At 56.2% G+C, this 23,217-nt stretch overlaps 1 protein-coding gene across 1 annotated transcript; it reads right to left on the bottom strand.

The window, feature by feature from the left end:
* Positions 1-766: 766 nt before the first annotated feature.
* Positions 767-23,217, bottom strand: MEIOSIN (meiosis initiator). Its single transcript, XM_073321873.1, has 14 exons — positions 23,162-23,217; positions 20,399-20,481; positions 17,384-17,474; positions 16,130-16,229; positions 13,761-13,913; positions 10,955-11,194; positions 10,436-10,559; positions 9,483-9,583; positions 8,614-8,766; positions 6,708-6,784; positions 5,568-5,744; positions 4,944-5,179; positions 3,541-3,630; positions 767-1,543 (listed from the first exon to the last, which is right to left on the bottom strand). Exons 2-14 carry the CDS (start codon positions 20,479-20,481, stop codon positions 1,345-1,347), a joined length of 1,824 nt encoding a protein of 607 aa, XP_073177974.1. The 5' UTR covers positions 23,162-23,217; the 3' UTR covers positions 767-1,344.

Raw genomic sequence — 23,217 nt, 5'->3', positions numbered from 1 at the left:
TGACAGCATCACTCACCAGGCAGACGGAGGGACACCACCATCACCGCTGCGCCAGCCGAGGACAGGGAGCACCAGAGCCAGGCCAGCTGGGGTGGTGGCAGCCCCGAGGAAGCAGCCGCCATGGCATTAGCTGCTCGGATGGGAGCTGGCCACGGCAGACCCAGGCTGTAGCGGTGATCCAGTTGGTGCTGCTAGGGAGCGCTGAGGTGTGAGCGAGCGCCAGAGACCTCCTGGTCACTGCAGAGCCTGCAGGTGGGGGTGTTAGCCCTGTTCTAGCGGCCAAGGCCCCAGGGCTCAAAGGACTGATTTCAATGGGAGTCAGGCATCAGGAACCAGGGCTTGGGGCAGTCAGGCCTAGCGGTCACAGCAGGAGTTGGGAAATGGACCCAAGGCTCAGACCCAGAGCCAGAAGCCGGAGGCCAGAGCCAAAAGAGCCAGGAATCAGAAGCAGGGTACCTGGAGCGTGTTTTCCAGGTTTCCTTCACAGCCGTAAGAGCTAGAGACTCATGCGAGATTCTGGAAGACAACGAAGCTGCGTGAGTGCACCCTCCAACCAGTCCATCATGTGTCCCCATAGGGGCGTGTGCCCCACACTTTGGGAAACCCTTATCTAAAATATCCCCTTCTGATAGCTCAGTGGCTGAACAAAGGAAGAGTTTTCAGCCCAACCACAACCCCTGCTGCTCTTCCTGCTTTGAATAAACCCAGGAGGAGTGGTGAATGGGGCTGCCCCAGGAGGGTCTGAGACCTCGGACCGGAGCCAGGAAACCCACAAATGAGCTTTATTCTAAAACCAATAAATAAATAAATACATACATACATATAACAGCTGTCAAACTATTCAAGCAACGAACAGAATCCAATACAAGTCTGGCCTGAACCAGTGGAGGACGGTTTGGTTTTCTTTGGGGGGGGGGCCCTCTAATCCTCCATTTAACCACGGCTACCCTTATGCCCAAGCAACCCTCCCTTAGCTGGTTGGACAGGGCAGTTTGGAACTGACCAGACCTATGGGCAGCCCGGGGTCGGTGCTCTCTGATCGGCACAGTGGTGTAGTTATGGCGGAAAACTATCAGAATAAATAGGATTTTAATTAAAAACATGAGCCACTCCGCCACACCCATACACAATTTCTCCTTGCCAGAGCTAAAACAAGAGGCCAGTCTACAAACCCCAAAGCCTTGTCTCCCAACGGCAACACGCACGCTGTAGCCTCTGCCTGTTCCCAAGCACCCTCGTTCATTTCAATGGAGCAGCAAGTGTCTCCAAAGGAAGGAAGAGGTGCCACATCAGGGGATGGGGGCCCCAGCACACTGGGTGGGAGGGGCCCTGCACTGCCCTTCGTCACACAGACTCCGGGGCTGGGTGTGGGAGCGAGCAGGGCGGGGCTGGCGGTCCCAGGTCCCGGGAACCGAGGGATTTCTCGGCCAGCAGCAAATGAAATGGTTTAGGAGCCTCCATCTCCTCCTCCTCCTCTCCCCCGCTGGAGAAGTCCTGCTTCACGATGCGGTTGTTCAGCCTGCTGAACCTCCGGGCCTTGACGCTGGAAGAAAGAGGTGAAATCCAACCAGATGGCTCTCTGCGCCCGTTTCCTCTATGGGCTCATCACCGTCCGTCCCATGGGCTGTTGGCAAATAACCGCCCGGCCTGATCAATTGCCTTGAGCCTAGAGGTTGATAAAACTCTTCCCGTATAGCCCAGGATGGGACAGCCACATGCCACGGACAGCCAGCAGGTGTAATTCAGTGGATAATAAAGGGCATTTGTGGTTGGGAGCCAGGACTCCTGGGTTCTAATCCCACCTATGGTGGGTGATATAGCAAGTGAGAGGTGGGGCTGGGAGTCAGGACTTCTATCCCCAGCTCTAGGAGGGGAGTGGTGTCTGGTTAGAGCAGGGGGCTGGGAGGGGATTATAGTACTTATTTACATCCCATTTAGGCTTAGTTGGTGCTAAGAATCCAATCCTGTTCCATTTTAGGCTCTCTGCTCACCAGCATCTCCCTGGGGACAGGGGATGGAATTGGAAGCTTTTCACTTCTAGGTCCCTGGTGTGAACCCACCAGGCCAGCAGTGGCTGGATCTCACTCTACTGGCTCCTATGTGTAATGAGTTAGGGGAATCTCAACTTCTAGTGGACAACTGTCCATGTGGCAAAATCCGCTCCCCTGGGAGCCCCTGAGGTGACCCCTGTGTGGCAGGACTAAGGCAGACTTTAGGGGTAATGGGGTCCCTTGGAAGGTCCCTGGACTGGGACTCGAGTAACCTTTGGCTCTGTCATTGGCCTGCTGGGTGACTGGAGGCAAGTCACTGCACCTTCCTGAGACACTGTCTCCCCTCCCATTGCTGTCCGTTCAGGCTGCAAGCTCTTCAGGGCAGGAGGTGTCTAACTCTGTGCAGTGCCCAGCGTGATGGGACCCTGATCTTGGTCAGTGTGTGTCTGGGCAGCCCCCGGCCCGACAGGGCCCTGACCTCGGTCAATGTGTGTCTGGGCAACCCCCGGCCCGTCGGGGCCCCGATCTCAGTCACTGTGTGTCTGGGCAGCGCCCGGCCCAACGGGGCCCCGATCTCAGTCACTGTGTGTCTGGGCAGCACCCGGCCCGACGGGGTCCCGATCTCAGTCACAGTGTGTCTGGGCAGCACCCGGCCCAACGGGGCCCCGATCTCGGTCACTGTGTGTCTGGGCAGCGCCCGGCACGACGGGGCCCTGATCTTGGTCACTGGGTGTCTGGGCAGCGCCCGGCCCGACAGGGCCCTGATCTCAGTCACTGGGTGTCTGGGCAACCCCCGGCCCGGCGGGGCCCCGATCTCAGTCACTGTGTGTCTGGGCAGCGCCCAGCCCGACGGGGCCCTGATCTCAGTCACTGTGTATCTGGGCAGCGCCCGGCCCGACAGGGCCCTGATCTCGGTCACTGTGTGTCTGGGCAGCGCCCGGCCCGACAGGGCCCTGATCTCGGTCACTGTGTGTCTGGGCAGCGCCCGGCCCGACAGGGCCCTGATCTCGGTCACTGTGTGTCTGGGCAGCGCCCGGCCCGACGGGGCCCTGATCTCAGTCACTGTGTGTCTGGGCAGCGCCCGGCCCGACAGGGCCCTGATCTCGGTCACTGTGTGTCTGGGCAGCGCCCGGCCCGACAGGGCCCTGATCTCGGTCACTGTGTGTCTGGGCAGCGCCCGGCCCGACGGGGCCCTGATCTCAGTCACTGTGTGTCTGGGCAGCGCCCGGCCCGACGGGGCCCTGATCTCGGTCACTGTGTGTCTGGGCAGCGCCCAGCCCGACAGGGCCCTGATCTCGGTCACTGGGTGTCTGGGCAGCGCCCGGCCCGACGGGGCCCTGATCTCGGTCACTGGGTGTCTGGGCAGCGCCCGGCCCGACGGGGCCCTGATCTCGGTTGAGACCTATAGATGCTAGTGTAATACAAAGAGCAGCTGCAACATTGGGCCAGAACAGCCCGTGGTGGAAGTTGGCACCTTCCCCAGCAGATCTCCCCCCACACCAGACTGACTCCCATGGCTCTGATGGGGTTCTCCGAATGCCAGCCTTACCAGTAGGGCCTCCGCTCCTGTTTTGTCATGGTGCGCCACAGCTGTGCCAGCTCCCTGGTGGCTGCGGTGGACGCCATCCCCGGGCAGGCGCTGAGGGGAGAGAGCACCAGGAACTCAGAGTTCTCCCAGCAGCACACGTCTGCCTGGCCTACCAGCGTGGGTTGCCGAGGCAATACCCAGCAGCTGTATACACATTCCACCCGCCTTGCCTTCTCCATGGACACAGATGTTAAACGTTCAGGGGAACGAAACCCAAACAACCTGCTCTCTCCAGCTGGTTGCTATGGACCACAGCTGCGTGCTGAGATCCAGCAGGTCAGTCCCGCCACAAGGGCACTAAAAATATCCAGCCTGGGATTGTGCCAAGGGAAAAGGAGTGGCTGAAAGGTGTTGGTGATAGGGCGTTGGCGTACGGCTTCCGTCATGGATGGTAAGGCCTGAAGGGACCGTTCTGACCATCAGGTCTCCAGAGACCCCACCCAGCGGTTTGCACTCTGAGCCGGCTCGAGTTAGAGCAGATCTTTTAGAATGATGTCCCACCTGATGTAAAGACTCCAAATGTGAACCTCCCCAGACCCTGGGCTGGTTGTTGCAGCAGTTAATTCCCCTCCCTTCTTGTTTCTATTCGGAATTTCTCTCACTTCAGTTCCTATCCCTCAGATCTTGCTCTGCCTTTGTCCCCTTGCTCGTAGCAATCTCCTCCCCACAGAGCGGCTGACAGCCCGGGAGCAAGGTCAACTGGTTAAATGAAACCGATCGAGCCATCTCTGAGGCAGGTGTCCCAGATCATGGATCATTCCCGCAGCTCAACCCTCCAGCATCCTGCTGGAAGTGGGAACGCCAGAACTGGCCCCAGCATCCCTGTAATGGTCTCCCTGCCATATACAGAGGTAACTGCCCTCCACCCGTTTCTAGGCTATATTCCCCTGCTTGTATAGCCAAGGACTACATTAGCTGCTGCACCGCACTAGTGCTCTGTCGGTCTCCATCAGGTGACTCTGGTCTGATACTTGTAGTGTCAGCTCTTTGGTGCAGGGACTGTCTTTGTGTTCTGTGTTTGTACAGCGCCTGGCACAACGAGGGCCTGGTCCGTCACTCGGGCCTAGGTGCTACCGTAATACACCTAATAGCAATAAACAATGTACAGCGCCAGGCATAATAGGGTTCTGGTCCATGACTGGGGGCCCCTAGGTGTTACCGTAATACAAATAATAAGTAGCAATAAGAACCTGGATCTTACATTCCCTAAGTCCTATTGAAGCCAATGAAACCTAGAGCACATGCTTAAAATTAATGCTCACGCTCGAGCGCTTTGCTGAGCCATGGCCATAGTGCCTGGACACAGGGCCAGCTGGGTCAAGCTCCGCTCTCCAGCCCGTGACTCAGCACCCCCTCCTGCTTACCAAATGTACTGCTTGCGGTTCAGCCGGCAGAACATGATGAACCCATTGACACATTTCTTCTTCAGCTGCAAGGGGGACCGGGACTTGCTGGAGCCCTCCGGCTGCCGCCCGCCTTCCCCCTTCTTCCTTTTCCGGCTGGCAGCAGGTGGCAGCTTCGTCCGCTTGTAAGGGATCCAGGTGCTGTCGCTGTTCTCGTCACTGGAGGACATGGAGCGAGCCGGTCCAGGGCTGGAACCCTGGCGGGCGGAGAAAGAGGGGGGTGTGGTGGGCAAACACCCAGGCAGGCCCCTGAGATTGGGACACCGGGGAAAGGAAGTGGCACAAGCCTCACTGGGGGCTGCAGGTCTAAATCCCCAAAGCAGTTTTGGAAGCCTCAGCCTTGGAGTGGAAGGGAGAGAACACCCAAGCGGGCTCCGCTTCCAGCCAGATCAGAGGCTTGGTGTCTCATCCAGTCCTTATACAGCCACTATGTACATCTGCCTTTTCCCATTCTGTTACCCTAAGATTGCAAGATTTCAACCCCTGCCCCCCAAAACCCATCTTCTCCCCCCTTTCACAGTCTACAGGGCAGCGCCATGACCCCTCCCTCCTTCCTTCCCCCCCACCCCCACCCCATCCTCTCACCTCCTGCAAGAGCTGCCCACTCCACACCCCCATTAATTCCGTCACTCCTGAGCTGGGGCTGGAATCGGTTTTACTCGCCTCGCTGTAGGAGAGGTAGCAATGATCCAGCGAGAAGGTGGACTGGAAGAGATTGCGGGAGTTCAGCGGAGTGTCCGGAAGGGTCTGATGAGGGTCGTGCTGAGAAGGATGTGAGGGAGGGGAGAGGAACACGGCCAATGAAACATTAAGGCTGAAATGTTCAGAAGGGATCCGGGAGCCTGATTCCCATTACAACGCCCAGGCTGGCCACAGGCGTGTGGGAAAATCTCGGCCTGTGTCCATAAGCCTTGAATGGCCTGTCTAATCCTCCCAGGCCTGGGCTGTTCAATCTTCAGCGAGGAATGCAGCAGGTTTCACCCGCCCCAGATGATTTCCATTCTACAGGCAAGCCCTTCTCCAATGCTTCCCTGCAGTCTCTCCTTACAGGGCTGGTTGCAAACCCCTTGGGGCAGCAAGTCTGGCTTTAGTATGGATATGGAGAGCGCTCAGCACTACAGGGCCCCAAGCGGGGTCTCCAGCACAAATAACAAAGGGGGATGAGAACCTCGCAGCTCCAGACCCCAGCAGCAGGGCAAAGCTCCCCCACATTCCCCTCCACCAGCATGTTTCATGGAGGGGTCACACGATTCATTCGACCCTTGGCCTCCCTCTCTACAGCTGCCCCCAAGGAGGCCCGATTAATGCCAGCTGCGATGGTGGTGGTGAGGATAGCGCCCATGCCCGTGGGTGGCCACTTCACATAGGCCACTCACAGCCAGCAGGTAAGAGCAACCTAATGGACAGAGCATTGGACGGGGGCTCGGGAGAGGTGGGCTCTAATTCCGGCCCTGCTGGGTGACCTGGGGCAAGTCATTTCCCCGCTCTGTGCCTCGGTTTCTCCACCTGGAACACAGGGATAATGGTACTGGTCCTCCTTTGTGCAGCACTGTGAGACCTACTGATGCTAAGGGCCGTTATTATGATCATCCACATCTGAGCCTGACTTTGTAGCACCAGAGGAGGCTGTACGACAATATGCAGCCGGGAGGCGGGTTCTGCCTGCTGACAGGGAGAGGGAGAGGGGCCGACAGGGGACTCAGGAAGGGGCTCCCCCCTGCCCACCTTTCTCAGCAGGGTCCCAGCCAGGCTGTCCGAGGAACCAGCCGACTCTGGGCTCAGACACACGTCCTCAAACAAACCTGCCGGAGAACAAGACACACCCCTTCGAAACAAGTAACATCAGAGCAGATCTCCCATGGCCTTCCATGGCTGCTGGCCGGGCGCCCAGCTCTGAAGGCAGAGCGGAGAGCAGCGGCTGGTGGCCGGGCACCCGGCTCTGAAGGCAGAGCGGAGAGCAGCGGCTGGTGGCCGGGCACCCGGCTCTGGAGGCAGAGCGGAGAGCAGCGGCTGGTGGCCGGGCGCCCGGCTCTGGAGGCAGAGCGGAGAGCAGCGGCTGCTGGCCGGGTGCCCGGCTCTGGAGGCAGAGCGGAGAGCAGCGGCTGCTGGCCCGGCGCCCGGCTCTGGAGGCAGAGCGGAGAGCAGCGGCTGCTGGCCCGGCGCCCGGCTCTGGAGGCAGTGCAGAAGTAAGGGTGGCAATGTGAAAAGCCACATTCATCAATATCACTTTCCACAGCAGACGTAGTGCCCCATTTCCACCCTTACTTCTGTACTGCTGCTGCCATTTTGGGGCTGGCAGCCAGAGCCTCGCCGCCTGCAGGTGAGGGATTTGCGGGAGGAAAAGGAGAGAGTCTGGGTGGCAGGGCTCCAGCCATCCCCTTTATCCCCCCATCCCCAGTGTTCACAGCCCTTCTGCACAAGCCCCAGCCACCCAGGGGTGACAGCCAGAGCTCTCTCCCCCCCACTCACACACAAAAAAGAAAAGCATATAGCTCACGCCTTCTTTGACACATTCCCCTGCCTCCCTTGGGAGGCCTGCCCCACAGTTTGAGAACCGTTGCTCTTGGGGCATGTTCCCAGTGGAAAACACAGTCTGGGACTTCCCTTGCACTGTAGCACTGTCCACTCAGGGTGTAACTGAGCAGTAAGTGGGTGCACAGCAGATTCACACCCTAGCTTGTGACACTAACTCGCCATGTAGACATGGCCAACCAGCTCCTTCTGCTGAAATCGCACAGGGTCAATCCCTGCAGCCCAACCTCCGCTGAAGCCTGTGGCAGGTGGAAGGACTTCGTACGGCGTCTGACACAAGGGGCCCCAATCCCGCTTTGGCGCTTCTAGACTCTACCGCGGTTGGATGGCTGGAGATGAAAGATGGCCCAGCGGTTAGGGCTGCTAGCCTGGGACTTGGGAGGCCTGGGTTGGATTCTCTGTTCTGCTCCAGCCTGCCTGTGGGACCCTGGGCAAGCCACGTCAGCCCCTGGTTCCTCAAAGGTAATTCACATCAATGGGAGTTAGGCGCCTAAATATCTTTAAGGATCTGTGCCTCAATTTCTCCATCTGTACAGTGGAGAGACTAGCCCTGCTCAGCCACACAGGAGTGTGCCAGGAGAACCACATGAAGAATCAGGAGGTGCCCAGACAGTACAGTGATTGGAGCCAGATAAATATACGGATGCTGCCCACATATAAGGAAAGGTCTGGCTGACAAAGCCGGTAACGTGCCACTGCTGAATGGCTCCGGTACACAGCACGTGGCCACACAGTAATGATGGCATGGTGCCCCCAGACACGTTAGGTAGAGATCACACAAAAAGAGGGGAGGGGCGGTTAACTCTCGATTGTCTTGTGCACTATGGCGTGGATGTAGTAGGCTCCCTTGTGATCTGGGAGAGAGTGACTGGCAACAGGAGAATCCAGCCCCCCTCTTGGGATCCCAACAACGCTCCCATAAGCTGTAATGACAGCAACGTGCTCTGTCCTTTCTAAGGCATGCTGCACAGCTCTCATTTGCTCCCCGCCTCCCTTGCATGGCACGGTTCGTTGCTCGCCTCCTGGGAATCACCACAACCGATCCCGGCAAGCCCCTCAGACGCCTCCGGCCGCAAGGAGGGACGTGGACCCCCTTTACCTTGGGATAGCTCCTCTGACCCCCCCTGCAGAATATGACCGGGAAGCAGCCGTCCAGGAGAGGAGAACAGCGAGGGGCTCAAGCCCAGATCCTTACTGGCCCAGCAAGCCCCGATTTGGCCTCCGCTCCCGGGAGAGCACAGGAGTGAGCTGCCTGTGAACCAAAACATCATTTACACAGGAATCTCACTGGCTACATTTCTGCTACCCTCTGTCCCCATAATCAGCCAGGAGAACTTGGGCTGCTCCTCAGCAGCAAAGCTGGAGACTTCCAGGAAATAGACTAACTTGGACCACTAAGATGCTGCTGGATTTATTATTTAAAGGACGCTTGTTAACTTCCTCTACCACTTGTCAGCCGGGACCTATAATCTCTGCCCCCCTTCCCCCACCCCGATAATCAGAGGTTATGTTCTCACTTATTTAGCCCCTTTAATAACCGATGCCCTGCATGACCTCTGCATGTTCAGGGTTTTTTGGTTGTTCCCCCCCAGGTTTTGCAAATAACCAACATCGAATTTTGTTATGCGTTATTTCCCTCTTGTGCATGTGTTTCCATTCATTGTGTTTCCTTGTGTGTTTGTATTTGATATCAAAACAATAAAGTTTAAAAAGGACACATGCAGCTGATATGTCCATATCCCTTTTTCCAGCTGTCTGTCAATGAACACACTGTGCTGTTAGATGGGGGGACCTTTCAGGTCTGAAAGTACTGACGAGGTCTGTCTCACAGAGCCTGGACACACAGATGCTTGGTACCCAACACAACCACCTTGGCGGGTGCTACTTAGCTACATGAAGAGCAGCAATTTGGTGCAGCCTAAGGGGCCTTTGCCATCTCTGCACGCTCTAGTCTACAGCAGTACTCACCATGGGAACTACACACAGGGGACTGGGTTGAGAGCCAAGGACCAGCATCCAGCCCATCTTCTTCTTCCTCCCCGCAGGAATAATACTGCACCAGCTCCTGCCTGGAAGAGCAGTTTAGAGACGGCCTTGGATTGCTGCTCTGTCTCTTCTCTCCCAGAGCCCCAGACAGAACTGCTTGCAGCTCTGTGCAGCTGGCCGCAAGGGGCTGGACCAAACACAGGGGGTTTTGAAAGCAGCTCCTAGTGTCCTAGGGCCCAGTTGTGCAGTGGGGTAGGGCGGACCCCAGCTTCCTGGAGATTTTCAGCTGCAGCCTCCCGCCCAGGGAGGGTTGGAACCGGGGAGACCTGCTCTGGGCACTACGGCTGATCCTCTTTGAGAAGTGCCGGCCGGGAACAGGCCTCTCCTTCTGGCTGTCTGCAGGCTATAGCCGAGCCAGCAGGCACATGGCAGAGAACCCAACTGTACGTAAGACCCAGCCTCGCCTTCTGCCAGGTACGGCTGCGGGAGCCTTCCCCTTTGCTAAGCACGCTGCAGGGGCGAAAACTAGGGGGACCGTCCAGCAGGAGGTGCTGTGGAGAATGCCAGGCTATTCTGGTTTAAGCCTCCCCAGCCGGGGACGTTGTAGGGAGTGGGGCAGCATCAGGCTATTCCAGTCTAAGCCTCTCCCAGCAGGGGGTGCTGTGGGGAGCAGGGGTGGAGCACTGGCTGGGGGCAGAGCTCCCAGCTACTCCAGTCCCAGCCTCCCCCAGCAGGGAGCACTGTGGGGAGCGGGGCAGAAGTGCTGGCTGTGGAGGGAGCTCCCAGCAGCAATCTGGAGTCAGGGTTTGAAAACGCTGCACCCTGGCTGGATGGCGGCTCCAGACCAGATCCCTAGCAAGTGCAAATTGGCAGAGCCGCCTTGAAGTCACCAGAGCCACAAGTTTCTGTGGTCAAGCTCCCGCACCAGCTCTTACCCCAGCAGAGCAAGGTCCGGTCCGTCGTACCGACGCTGCTCCCGGTAAATCAGCTGAGCCTCGCAGGTAGAGCAGATGTCATCCTCCTCCTGGCTCCCCTCTCGGTCACAGCCTACGCACCAATCTGCAAATGCACATGCATGCTTTGGTCCTGCTCCACCAGATACCGCGACCCCCAGCAGAGGAGACTCAAGGTTACCACGGATCCAACCCAGATTATGGACGCTACGGCCATGGCTTCTTATAGGAACGGGGCCAGATGCTCTGTGGGTGGAAATGGGCAGCTGGGGATCTGGTGCATAATCTCTGTTAATGAGGGCCTGGATTTCACACACACCCTGTGTTGCCACGGACCCCTGTGCATGGCGAGAGCTGATGCTCCCCAGAGGCCCCGTGCACGGCGAACGTGGCGGGGGTGAGACACTCCCTTGACCCGAGCGACGGGCGAGCTCCCATCAGCTCCCATCTCTCACCCAGTCCTGCAGGAGGTGTCCAGCAAAGGACAGAGAGGGACCAAACCTGCTGCACAGTCGGGAATGCCACCTTTGCCCCTGTCCAGGAAGGCGCTGCCTGTGGGCTGGCGAGACCCCAGCGCCGGGTCCCTTCGGCTGAACTGGAACAGAAGCTGCTTCATGCCAGGAGAAAGCACGGCCCCTTCGCCTGCCGCGTGCAGATCTGCCTCTGTGCGCTGCCCAGACTGCCAGGGCGATTCCCCCAGGCTCAGGCTCCGACGCATCTCCTTGTTCACCCCATGCTGCTCTGCGAAGGGAAAGGGCACAGTACTCTAGGCCGGACTGTGTCTCTGCTTTCCCAGCAACTCACCTAGGACACGGAGCCAGGTGAGCCCCGAGGTGCATCGCCACACAGTGCAGCTCAGGCACGAGGAACATTCCACTTGCCCTGGGCACCCGTCAGCTCCAAGCTCAGCTTGTGAGGACGCCCCTTCCCCAAGAGCTCCAAGGTAACACCCCTGTGCCGCACACCGCCCTAGGCTTCCCGGACATCAGCTCAGCAAGCTTCACCGGGAGAGAAGGAAACATAAGATTACCAGGAGCAAGGGAAATGCTAACAGGCCAGCTGGAGAAATTGACATATGGCGAGATTAAGGGACATGCCCAAGGTCACAGAGCAAGTTAGTGGCAGAATTAGGTCCAGAACCCAAGAGTCCTGCCTTCCACTACCCTGCCCCAACCACTAGACCCCACTCCCCTCCCAGAGTTGGGGAGAGAACCTCCTGGCTCCCAGCCCCCCTGCTCTAACCATTAGATCCCACTCTCCTCCCAGAGCTGGGGAGAAAACCCCGGAGTCCTGGCTCCCAGCCCCCTTGCTCCAACCACTAGACCCCACTCTTCTCCCAGAGCTGGGGAGAGAACCCCAGAGTCCTGGCTCACAGTTCCCCCCTGCTCTAACCACTAGATCCCGCTCTCCTCCCAGAGCTGGGGAGAGAACGCAGAAGTCCTGGCTCCCAGCCCTCCTCCCACTCTAAGCTACACTAATCATTTCCCTGCATCAGCCCTTTGCTGGGTCAAGCAACCCAAAGACCCAGCTACCTCATTCCATGGCAAGAAACCTAGGAGGTGAGCTGGGATCCTGACCCTTACGGGGATGACACATGCACGGGACGGGAGGGGTGGGGGGAGAAGAGGGAGAGTTTTTCACAAATGTAACAGCAGCCCCTGCTAGCCACACTCACCAATTGACGCTCTGGAGGTAATCTCAGATCTGTGACACGGAGGCTGCTGGGAGGCCTTCTTCCCACCTCACGCAGATGTACATGAGCTAGCTCTGCTCAAGCCAGCGCACTAAAAAACAGCAATCTGGCAACCGTGGCACAGGCTTGAGCTAGCTGCCTGAGGACCACCGGGTCCAAGATCCTAGGGAAGCACGCCGGCTTGAGCAGAGCTAGCACGTGTGTCATGGAATCAGAGAAATGTCCGGCTGAGAGGTCATCGAGCCCAGCCCCCTGCCCTGAGGCCAGACCAAGCAAACCAAGACCAGCCCTGACAGGGGGTTGTCCAGCCTGGTCTTAAAATCCTCTCTGGACGGGGATCCCACACCCTGGAAGCCTGTTCCAGAGTTGAACTGCCCTGAGAGTTAGAAAACTTCCCCTCATATCTGACCTCAATCTCCCTTGCTGCAGATTAAGCCCATTGCTTCTTGGCCAACCTTCAGTGGACACAGAGAACAATCAATCCCCCTCTTTATAACAGTGCTTAGTGTATTTGATGACTGTTCTCAGGGCCTCCCTGTGATTTAACTGGGAATTGGTCCTGCTCGAGCAGGGGGTTGGACTAGATGACCTTCTGGGGTCCCTTCCAACCCTGATATTCTATGATTCTATGATTCTTTTCTCAAGACTAAATGTTGCCAGTTTTTTTAACCTTTCCTCCTAGGTCAGGTTTTCTAGACCTTGGATCGTCTTAGTATCTCTCCTCTGGAATCTCTCCAATCGGTCCACATCTTTCCTACAGTGCGGCACCCAGAACTGGACCCAGCCCTCCAGCTGAGGCCTCACAGCACCTAGCAGAGCAGGACAATTACCTCCTGCGACTTACATACGACACCCCTGTTAATACACCCAGAACCATATTAGCCTGGTTAGCCGCTGCGTCACATCGCTGACTCAGATTCCACTGGTGATCCATTATGACCCCGGATCCTTTCCTGCAGTTTGACCGCCGAGCCAGTTAGTCCCCATTTGGTAGTGGTGCACTTCCCAAGTGCAGCACTTTGCCCGTGTCTTCATTGAATCTCATCTTGTCGCATTCAGACCGATTCTCTAATTTGTCAAGGTTGCTTTGAATTCTAATCCTGTCCCCCAAAGTGCTTGCAGACCTCCCCCACCCCACAGCTTGGTGTCATCCGCAAATGTTATAAGCATCCTCTCCTCTCCATTACCCACGTCCGTAATGAAAATACTGAACAGCAGCGTACTGTGTACATCTACCCAGGCTGCGAATGACACCTCCCAGCTGCAGTGCGGATGTACCCTGAGTGCTGTAGGGCCTTCCTAGGGGAAAATGGCCAGTGACTTTCCAGGTGGGGGTCCGGTGCTCTGCCCTGCCAAAGGCAAGGGGTCAGGATGTTCAAAATGAAGTCAAAAGCCAGGGCTGGCCAAAGCGAAGCATGGAGAGCAACGTGAGCACAGAAGGGGGTCCGGCCATTGGAGAAGAGCTGCCTCTCCTAAGAAATCTCCCCTTCTTCCCCTTGGTTGTCCCAATGCAGCAGAGATGGGCCTGTCCCACAGGAAAGGGCGGGGGGAGGAGGAGAGATCGCTCTGCAGAGCGAGGCTAGGGGGAATGGCTGCTATCGCTTCTGTCCCAACCTGATCTGCAGGATCGCTTTCCTTTGCGGGGTTTCTTGCCAACGTTCAGGAGCTTGGCTCTCCTCCTCTGCGGGGTGATGGGCGGAGTGCCGTCTCCACGCCCTCGCTGACAGGCAGACATCTCTGCACATCTGAACGCACCCGCTTCAAATTCTGCAGGACGAGGGGAGAGCAGAGCAGGTCAGAACTCCCCCCCTCCAGCAACCACTTTGGCTCGCAAGGACCCCGGGCCGAAAAGGGAGAGAGAAAAAAACACAGCTGACGATCACTCAGCTTGTGTAGAGGTCCACGTTAGCCCTGCTCAAGCTAGGGCAGTGGCTCTCAACCTTTCCAGCCTACTGTAACCCTTTCAGGAGTCTGATTTGTCTTGCGTATCCCCAAGTTTCACCTCACTTTAAAACAACTTGCTTACAAAATCAGACATCAAAATACAAAAGTGTCCCAGCGCAAGGTTACTGAACAATTGCTGATTTTCTCATTTTTACCATAAATTATAAAATAAATCAATTGGAATATAACTATTGTACTTACATTTTAGTGTATAGTAGCGTTTCTCAAACTGGGGTCCACGGGCCCTGCTGATCCAATCCTCCCCCTCCCTCCCTGTGCCTCCTGCAAGCCGGGGAACAGCTGTTCAGCGTGGTGCAGGAGGTGCTGGGAAGGAGGGGGAGGAGCGGGGACAGGCGCACTCGGGGGAGGGGGCAGAAAGAGGCGGGGGTGGGGGGGCAGGGATGCAGTGGGGTGGGGGAAGGGGTGGAGTGGGGGTGGGGCCTTGGGCTGAGCGTTTGGGTCTTGGGAGTTCACGAAATTTTTTAAAATCAAAATGGGTGTCCTCGGGTTACTAAAGTTTGAGAACTGCTGGTGTATAGAATATAGAGCAATACGAATAAATCATTGTCTGTATAAAATTGTAGTCTGTACTGACTTTGCTAGGGTTTTTACGTAGCCTGTTGTAAAAGTAGGCAAATACCTAGATGAGTTGATGTACCCCCTGGAAGACCTCTGCGTACCCCTGGTGGAGAACCACTGAGCTGGTGCACTAAAAGCAGCAGTATGGCTCTGACGGCAGCGGTGGCCACCTGAGTACACACCTTGAGGTTCAGACGGGGCTGTACTTGGAGCGGCCAGCCCGTCCCAGCACCCATGATGCCACGGCCACGCTGCCATTTTTGGCATGCTAGCTGGAGTAGAGTTAGCCCATACGTCTGTTTGAGCTGGGAATTACACCTCCCAGCTGCAGCGCGGACGGCCCCGGAGTCAGAGGAGCCTGTCACAGCCACAGTGCCCACGGAGTGTGGGTCTGGAGACGGAACTGATCCCTCCAGGGGCAGCCACGCGAATGCAACGCCCGCCCAGCAGCATTCAAAAGTCACCACCCCCGGCAGCTGTTTGGTGGCCCAGGTGAACCAAGTGGCAAGGGGTGGCCCATTCCAGTTCCTAATGGGCTTGCCTCACAAATGGCCCCCTGGATCACCATTTCAGTGGAAAGGTCAAGGACTGAGTGGGTCACAGACACCCCCCTGACCTCCAGGGCAAGGTCAAGGGGCGAGGGTGGGGGTTTGAGCAGGGCCTGGTCTCCGGTCTCAAGGAAATGAAAATACAGAATGAAAGTGTCAGCTCTGTGGGGCAGCGACTGGTTTTGTTCTGGGCTCGTACAGGACCTAGTGCAATGGGGCCCTGTTCCCTGTGAAGCCCACGGGCTACAAGAATACAAAATAATAATACACCTGGTGGGACAAACCCACAGGGCACAATTTAACAGCCAGCCTGACTTAACCCCATGTGACCAAATCAGAGGACTCCAAAACCAAGAATCCTCTGACCAAAGTGCTGGGACACAAATCGCCTGGCCCAATCCTGCACTGGATTCCAGGACACTGGACTGAATAGGACCCTCCTGGGGCTTTTCCCAGTCACTTCATGCTATGGCCAAGGTGTGTATGTGGGGGGTGGGGGGCTATTTGTTGAACTCTTCACGCAGCTCTAAAAGGAAGCACCTGCATAAATACTCCAGAACTGAGCAGATAGCCCCCAGCAGCCAGAAGGACAGGGGACCGGAACGACTGCAGGCACAAGGCATTTGGAAGAACTGGCTCCCTGTCCAGGGGAATTCTTACCACCTTCCAAGGGGCTTCTCAGAGCTCCAGTTGGTTTGCGTTAAACACTCCCAGAAAATACTGTATCTCCTACTCGGAAGCCCCTGTTGCCCCCCTGGCTGAGCAATGCACGTACAGCGGATCTCCTCTCTGGCTTATCCCACATCCCTGCTGTGACCCATGTCCCTACACCGCCCCTTGGCTTCCCTCCACGTGGCAGCTCACGTCCCTTGTGCCCTCCCCCATCTCCCTTCACCGCCCGCGATCCCTTACCTTCTTTCTCCCCACGCCGGAGCTGGAGCAGAGTCCTGGCGGTGCTGATGCTCGCCTGCAGATGCTCAATGTAGCAGAGGACACACAACAGGATTTCCTTCTGTTTCAAAGGGAACACACGCTCAGGGAAAGGCTTTATACTCACAAGGAGCGTTGGTAGATGCAGCACCCGTGGCACAATTCTGTGGCAACACGTGAATTCTACAAACAAAATCCACAGCCACTAATGTCCCTGGCCCTGCACAGCTGGAGAGTGGCTGGGAACCTTCTTCTAGGCTTATCAGTAATAATGAGTTACACCTTCTAGTCTGCGTGCACCTGTGTAAGACAGACCCGTCTGCAAAACAAGACCATGAGGGGGGCTGGTTGGCTCATGGGATGGGATGTGGAGCCGTTTGCCTCTAGACTGCTCAGTGCCCACTCAACTCAGTTCACTGGTGACCCAACTCAATTCACTGGTTCCTACTCGACTCAATTCACTGCCACGGGACGGCTGTTGTGCGAATTAAGTTGCTCTTCTGCCCAGTTCAATGAGGGTAAGTATCCACATCACCAAGGGTTGGTACGAGCTGGAAGGCTCAGCAGAAAAACCAAGGACTGTCATCAAGTTTCATGATTTCATGTTTCATCTTTAATGGTGGGTCCCCCCAGAACAGAAACAAGGCAGGTGAGCAAGGCGTGAGCGTGGGGCAAAGCGTCCCCTCCAAATGTCTGGGACGCAGCTGTTGGGCAGATACAGCACGTCAGCCTCCAAGGCTGCAAATCCAACAGACCCATCCACAACACATTTGCTTTTTAGAAAACCCCACAAGGATGATTTCAGTGAGGAAATTCTTCTCCTTGATTTATTCTGGGATGGGGTTGGCAGCCTGCATATAAGACCCAGAGTCTAAAGGCTTGTCTGCAGGGGAAATTGACCGGAATAGCAATTCCAGAATAGCTCCCCCTGTGGACACTGTATTCCGGAATAATTAGCATGCTTCTGAAACAGAGTCATTATTCCAGAATAAGATCGCATAAGAGTGCCAAGCTGTTTGTTCCCTTCAAGAAGCCTAGAGGTTTAGCAGCAGCAAGGCTCAAAGCCTCTCTTCCTCCAATAGACTGAAGATCTCAGAGCGGGCTGGCTTCCATCCTGCCTCACCTATGATTTCTCTGAGTCACATTATTTCTTTAACATGGTCCCTTGCTTCTCTCCAGAACGTTATACTTGGGGAAGCAGCTGTCAGGGCAGCAGCCCACTCTGGCCGGCAGTACCTTGGTAAGCTTTTTGTAGCCGGTATGCAGAGGAACAGGCAGCATCTGAGCCAGCTCTCGGAGCATGTTGGTGTAGTTACCACGTCTCTTTCTGTTCAGGGATAAAAGAAGGTCAAACAGTTGCTTCCAAATCCACTGGCAAAAAAGTCCTTTCTGGTAATGCTCCCCTCTGACCAACTGCAAAGCTCACTTAGCTACATAGACGAGTGGCACAGGCGTAGCTCAGGGAAGAGGCAGGAAACTGCAGACGAATGGCCTGCTCTGGTCCCTACATACTTTTGCGGAACTGGGCCGGGTACTATCGTACTACTGCATGCATCCAAACGGGGCAGCTCTAAGCTTATGCAGGCAACTTTGACTGTGGCATTTCCTGACTGCTGAGCACTTACTACTTTCAGGCTTCACACAAATTGGGTAGCCACCAATAGAGGTCACACAGGCAGTCAAACAAGCACTGGACTGGCACTCAGAAGTCCCGGGTTCTAATCCTGGCTTGGGTGAACTTGCGCCAGTCCTGTCACCTCCCTGTGCCTCAGTCTCCTCCTCTGTGCAATGTGAATAATGAGACTGGCCTCCTTTGTAAAGCGCTTTGAGACCTACTGCTGGAAAGCGCTCATTATTGAGGTCTGCTCTACCCACGGATTTTGTCCTGATACAATCATGTTGGTTAGGGGAATGATTATTTTTGCTGGTGTAGTTATACCGGCACAACTCCTAGTACAGATGGCGTTATATTGGAACAAGGGTGCCATACACCCATATAGCTTATTCCCCTTCCCTTACAGGAATCAGCATTACCAGTAGAAACACATTTATACTGAAATCACCGTCCTGATTTAGCGAGACCAGCACAGTTCAAGCAGCACAACTTTTGTGTGGAGACGAGGTCTCATTGACTGGCCCTCTCACTGGAACACGAAGAGTTGGGCTGAGGATGCACAAGAAGGAATGGTATCCATCTAGCTCCCTGGGCTATGCCTTAACTGTGAAAAGAGGTGAGCTTTTTCATGGAGTCAGCTATCTTTGTAAGCTCCTAGCGAAGACGAGGCACGAGGAGTCTTTACCTTGATGTAGCTAGTTGAGATCAACCCTATATCCCCCTGAAGTTGACCTCAACTAGCTACCCCCAGGTAAAAAACTACATGAGGTCAGACTAGTTGATCACAATGGTCCCTTCTAAGCCTTGGGAATCCTTGAATCTGTGAATTTCCACTAGGAGTTTATAGAGAGATTCCTAGATTCTAAGGCCAGAAGGGACCACTGTGACCCCCTGCATAACACAGGCCAGAGAATGTCTCCAAAATAATTCCTAGAGCAGATCTTGCAAAAAAACCCCATCCAATTGTGATGCAAAAATTGCCAGTTATAGAAAATCCACCACGGCCCTTGCTAAATTGTTCACATGATTAATTGCTCTCACTGTTAAAAATTTAAACCTTATTTCCAGGCTGAATGAATCTAGCTTCAACTCCCAGCCATTGGATCAGGATAGACCTTTGTCTGCTAGATTGAAGAGCTCATTATTAAATATTTGTTCACCATGTAGGTATTTATAGATTCTAATCAAGTCACCCCTTCACCTTCTCTTTGTTAAGCTAAATAGACCGAGCTCTTTGAGTCTATCACTATACGGCAGGTTTCCAGCCTTTCTTCATTCTTGCAGCGTGGCCCCTCTTTAGTTTATCCACATCCTTCTTGAATTGTGGGCACCAGAACTGGACATAATATTCCAGCAGCTGGTGTCAAATATAGAGGTAAAAATAATCTGCCTGCTCCTACTTGAGAGTCCCCTGTTTATACACCCCAGGATCCTATTAGCCCTTTTGGCCACAGCATCCCACTGACAGCTCATTTGCAGGTGATTATCCATCATGACTCCAAAATCTTCACAAAAGGTGCAAGTTTGAATAGATTTTTGTTAAATCAGTTCAAAACCCCTGTGTGGACATTCTAAATTGGATTTAGCTTTAGCTTGATTCCTCACCCAGGTAAGCTAAACTGGTATAAGCCTGGTTATAATTGAATGTAGAGCATCCACACAGGGTGCAACAGTGGTTGAAGCAGTTTTTATTTAAAGCAACCAAAAGTGAACTCAATGCAACCATGAATATATTAGTATTAATTATTTGTAGTACCGCCGCACCCAGGAGCTGTACCAACACCGAAAAAGTCCCTGCCCCAAGCCAAGGGTCAACAGATGGAGACAGACAGATGGACGGGAAGTATAAGGAAACGAGACAATGCTGGTCAGCACGACTGGCCGAGGTCTCGGCACACCAGCAGCCCGACTGTTGTCAAGTTTCAGATAGGAATCACAGAAAGGAGCATTTCGAGGTGGGTTTTGAAGGAGGCGGCTTTGCAGATGTTTACAGGGAGTTCCTCCCAAGCGTGAAGGGCAGCAAAGGAGGAAGCACAAAGATGCTTGCTGGAAAGTTTCTCTGGTGGGTGACGGAGGCTGGCGCCATGGGCCCACTAGAGGCGCGGGTCAACAACTCGATAGCAAAGAAGAGATGTTAGGTCAGGTAGGGATGGGCCACGAAGGGCGTGGAAGGCGAAGACATGTTATAATGCTCATCACTGTACTCCAGCCAGCTGACGGGGAGCAGGGGGTGGCTTTTTTTTAGGCTACCCCTTTCCCCCGTGCACTGATCGACTGATACATATTGACAAACTTGACTCCATCCTAACAACGCTTTCTCTCTAGGAATGATAGAGCTGCTTAGAGAAATCACACTGCATGTATCCCGTTGGGACTGCGAAAGCTATTTAACGCCACACAGCACAATAACACAGCACTTTAGGACAGGAAGTGAAGGCAAATCCCCTGAACTTCACTCCCAGCTGCCAAGGGCAAAGCGGGTATAAAACACTCTATTCTGGGACCGCTTTGCACTGGCGTAAGTGACTTGGTGTGTCAAGAAGGGGTTTTGAATGGGGGCAGGGGATAAAGCCAGGGGAAATCTGGTCTCTGGCGTGGAAGGGATAGGCCCTAACTGCCCTGTCCCATGTCCTCACCCGTCTCCGATGGTTCGCGGCTGGCAGTTGCTGCGGCCAGGACGTGGCTCCCAGGGGCCAGCATGCCTGACCTGACCCCACATCTGCAATGGAGAACAAAGGGAAAAAGAAGGGGAATTCCAATCGATCCCAGACCAGGAATGAGATGGGGAAACGGAGAGCCCATGTGTTGTCCCTCCGCCCCACTGGACAGAGGGTGGGTGGTGAAGGGGGTGCCGTAAAGGGGGGGGTATGTCATCAGCTGCAAGAATCAGAGGCAGATACACAGGAAGGGGGAAGAGAACTGATCTGAGTGTGGGGGTGGGGCAGATATGACCAATACCATCCTGCGAGGCTCAGGGATATAAAGGAGGGGGGCAAATATCACCTGCTCCTTTTGGTGGGGAGGACAAATATTGCCCCCCATGCAGTAGGGAGGGGGCAGTAATGCTGAGACTAGCACGGAGGACGGAGGCAGCTGTTACTAGACCCAGCACTGTGGGGGAAGGGAGACAGGCCCAATCCCCTGCAATGGGTGGGGGGGAGCTCTGAGAGGCAAATGGGGGGAAGATCTCAGGGGAGTGGTAAGGGGGCCCAGCCTGGAACACATGCGGGGATGCCAGGAGGGGGCTGTGGGCAGTCAAGAGGCTACGGGGGGGAGGGGGCTCCCTGAGGGGTTATGGGGGGGCTCCCAGGAATGGGGGAGCCTGAGACAATGTGGGGGGGAGCCCTGGGAGTGATGGGGAGGAGTCGGGGGAGGTACCCTGTGGGGTGATGGGAGACCAGTGGGGGAGAGCAGGCTTCCTGGGGGGGTGACAGGGGCTCCCACAGGGGGGGAATGGAGAGGGTGGGGCTCCCTGGTGGGCTGATGGAGGAGGGGGTGCAGTGGGAGGGGAGCTGTGGGGGGGGCAGAAGGAGCCTCTTGGGGGTGATGGGAGAGGGGGAACCGGGGGGAGGGGGCTCCCTGGGGCTGAGGTGGGAGGGGAAGGTCTGGGGGGGTGACAGGGGAGGGGGCAGTGGGGGGCCATAGAGGGAGAGGGGGCGATGGGGAAGGGGTGATGAGGGAGGGGGACCCCGGGGCGGATGGGGGAGGGGCGGGGGGAATAGGCTCCCTACCCCCGCCCCCCCCCACCTTTCCCGGGCGGGCCGCGAGCTCCCGGGAGCGCGGCGGGGCGCGAGGACGAGCCGGGCCCGGGTTCCAAGGCGGGGGAGGGGCGGGCGGGAAGCGAGGAGGGGGCGGGGCCCGTGCGGAGTGGGCGGAGCGCGGGTGGGGCTGGGGCCTGGACTCGGGGGCAGGAGAGGGGGTTGGGGCAGAGCCTGGGGGGCGGGGCAGGAGAGGGGGATGGGGCAGAGGCTGGGAGGCAGGAGAGGGGGCTGGGGCCGGGATGGGGGGCAGGAGAGGGGGATGGGGCAGAGTCTGGGGGGCAGGGCAGGAGAGGGGGATGGGGCAGAGGCTCGGGACAGGAGAGGGAATTGGGACGGAGGCTGGGAGGCAGGAGAGGGGGCTGGGGCTGGGGCCGGGATGGGGGGCAGGAGAGGGGGATGGGGCAGAGTCTGGGGGGCAGGGCAGGAGAGGGGGATGGGGCAGAGTCTGGGGGGCAGGGCAGGAGAGGGGGATGGGGCAGAGGCTCGGGACAGGAGAGGGAATTGGGACGGAGGCTGGGAGGCAGGAGAGGGGGCTGGGGCTGGGGCCGGGATGGGGGGCAGGAGAGGGGGATGGGGCAGAGTCTGGGGGGCAGGGCAGGAGAGGGGGATGGGGCAGAGTCTGGGGGGCAGGGCAGGAGAGGGGGATGGGGCAAAGGCTTGGGACAGGAGAGGGAATTGGGACAGAGGCTGGGAGGCAGGAGATGGGGCTGGGGCCGGGATGGGGGGCAGGAGAGGGGGATGGGGCAGAGTCTGGGGGGCAGGGCAGGAGAGGGGGATGGGGCAGAAGCTCGGGACAGGAGAGGGAATTGGGACAGAGGCTGGGGGGCAGGAGAGGGAGCTGGAGCTGTTGCATGAGGCAGGCATAGCTCTTTTCTTGCCCCCACAAGGAGCCAAGAGGGGTTTTGGGGTTGGGGGGATAGGAAGAGTTCAGCTGCTCAGGGCACTTCCGCTCCCCTCTCCTTCCTTGCAACACCAGGCCTGATGTGCGGGTTGACTAACCCCATGAGCTGCAGGAAAAGCAGCTGTGCGGGGTGGGGGGAGAATTGATATGGGGCTTTGGGGGGATGTAATTAATTGCTGGGCTGGGGGGAGGACAGATGTGGGGCTGGGGGGACGACAACACAGAACTAATTTGTTGGAATTTGGGGCTGTGGGGAGAAGCTGGAAACTCCCCGCCGTCAGGCAGCTGCCCCTGCAGTGGGGCCAGGCTGGCATCACCCGCTGCACTTCTGGCAGTTGGCAGCACCGGGGGGGTGGGGGGGGAGGTCTAGCGATGGACTGACAGGCCCAAGCACCAGAGATGGGTCTTGAAAAAAATCTTGTGATTTTTTTTTTTGTCTCTGACTCCTGATCTTTGAAGTCATAGGGCTGATGGTAGCGTCAGTAAAGTAGGGACCAAACCAAAACATCTGGGGAACATATCAGTTCATGTTGCACTTAAACAGGTTTTTCCCTCCATCTTTGTTCCCTGAAACAAACAAAAAAAGCCCCATTTTCGTTCAACCTGAAACTAATTTTTTCAGGTTTTCAGTTTGCGTGTTTCTCCCCCTTACTTCTAAGTTAGCTAAAATTGCTAAACGAAACACATCTTTCCATTTCATTTAAAAAACCGTTTCATTTCACAGGGCCGACACAAACCTTTATTATTCTCTCTGCATCAGTTTGTTTTTCGTCAAGCCCCCAGGTGCATCCAA

This window comes from Lepidochelys kempii, chromosome 23 (assembly GCF_965140265.1).
Source record: "Lepidochelys kempii isolate rLepKem1 chromosome 23, rLepKem1.hap2, whole genome shotgun sequence".
In the NCBI taxonomy this organism is placed as follows: domain Eukaryota; kingdom Metazoa; phylum Chordata; order Testudines; family Cheloniidae; genus Lepidochelys; species Lepidochelys kempii.
The sequence above is the reverse complement of the archived record's forward strand: the minus strand, read 5'-3'. Positions and strand labels throughout refer to the sequence as shown.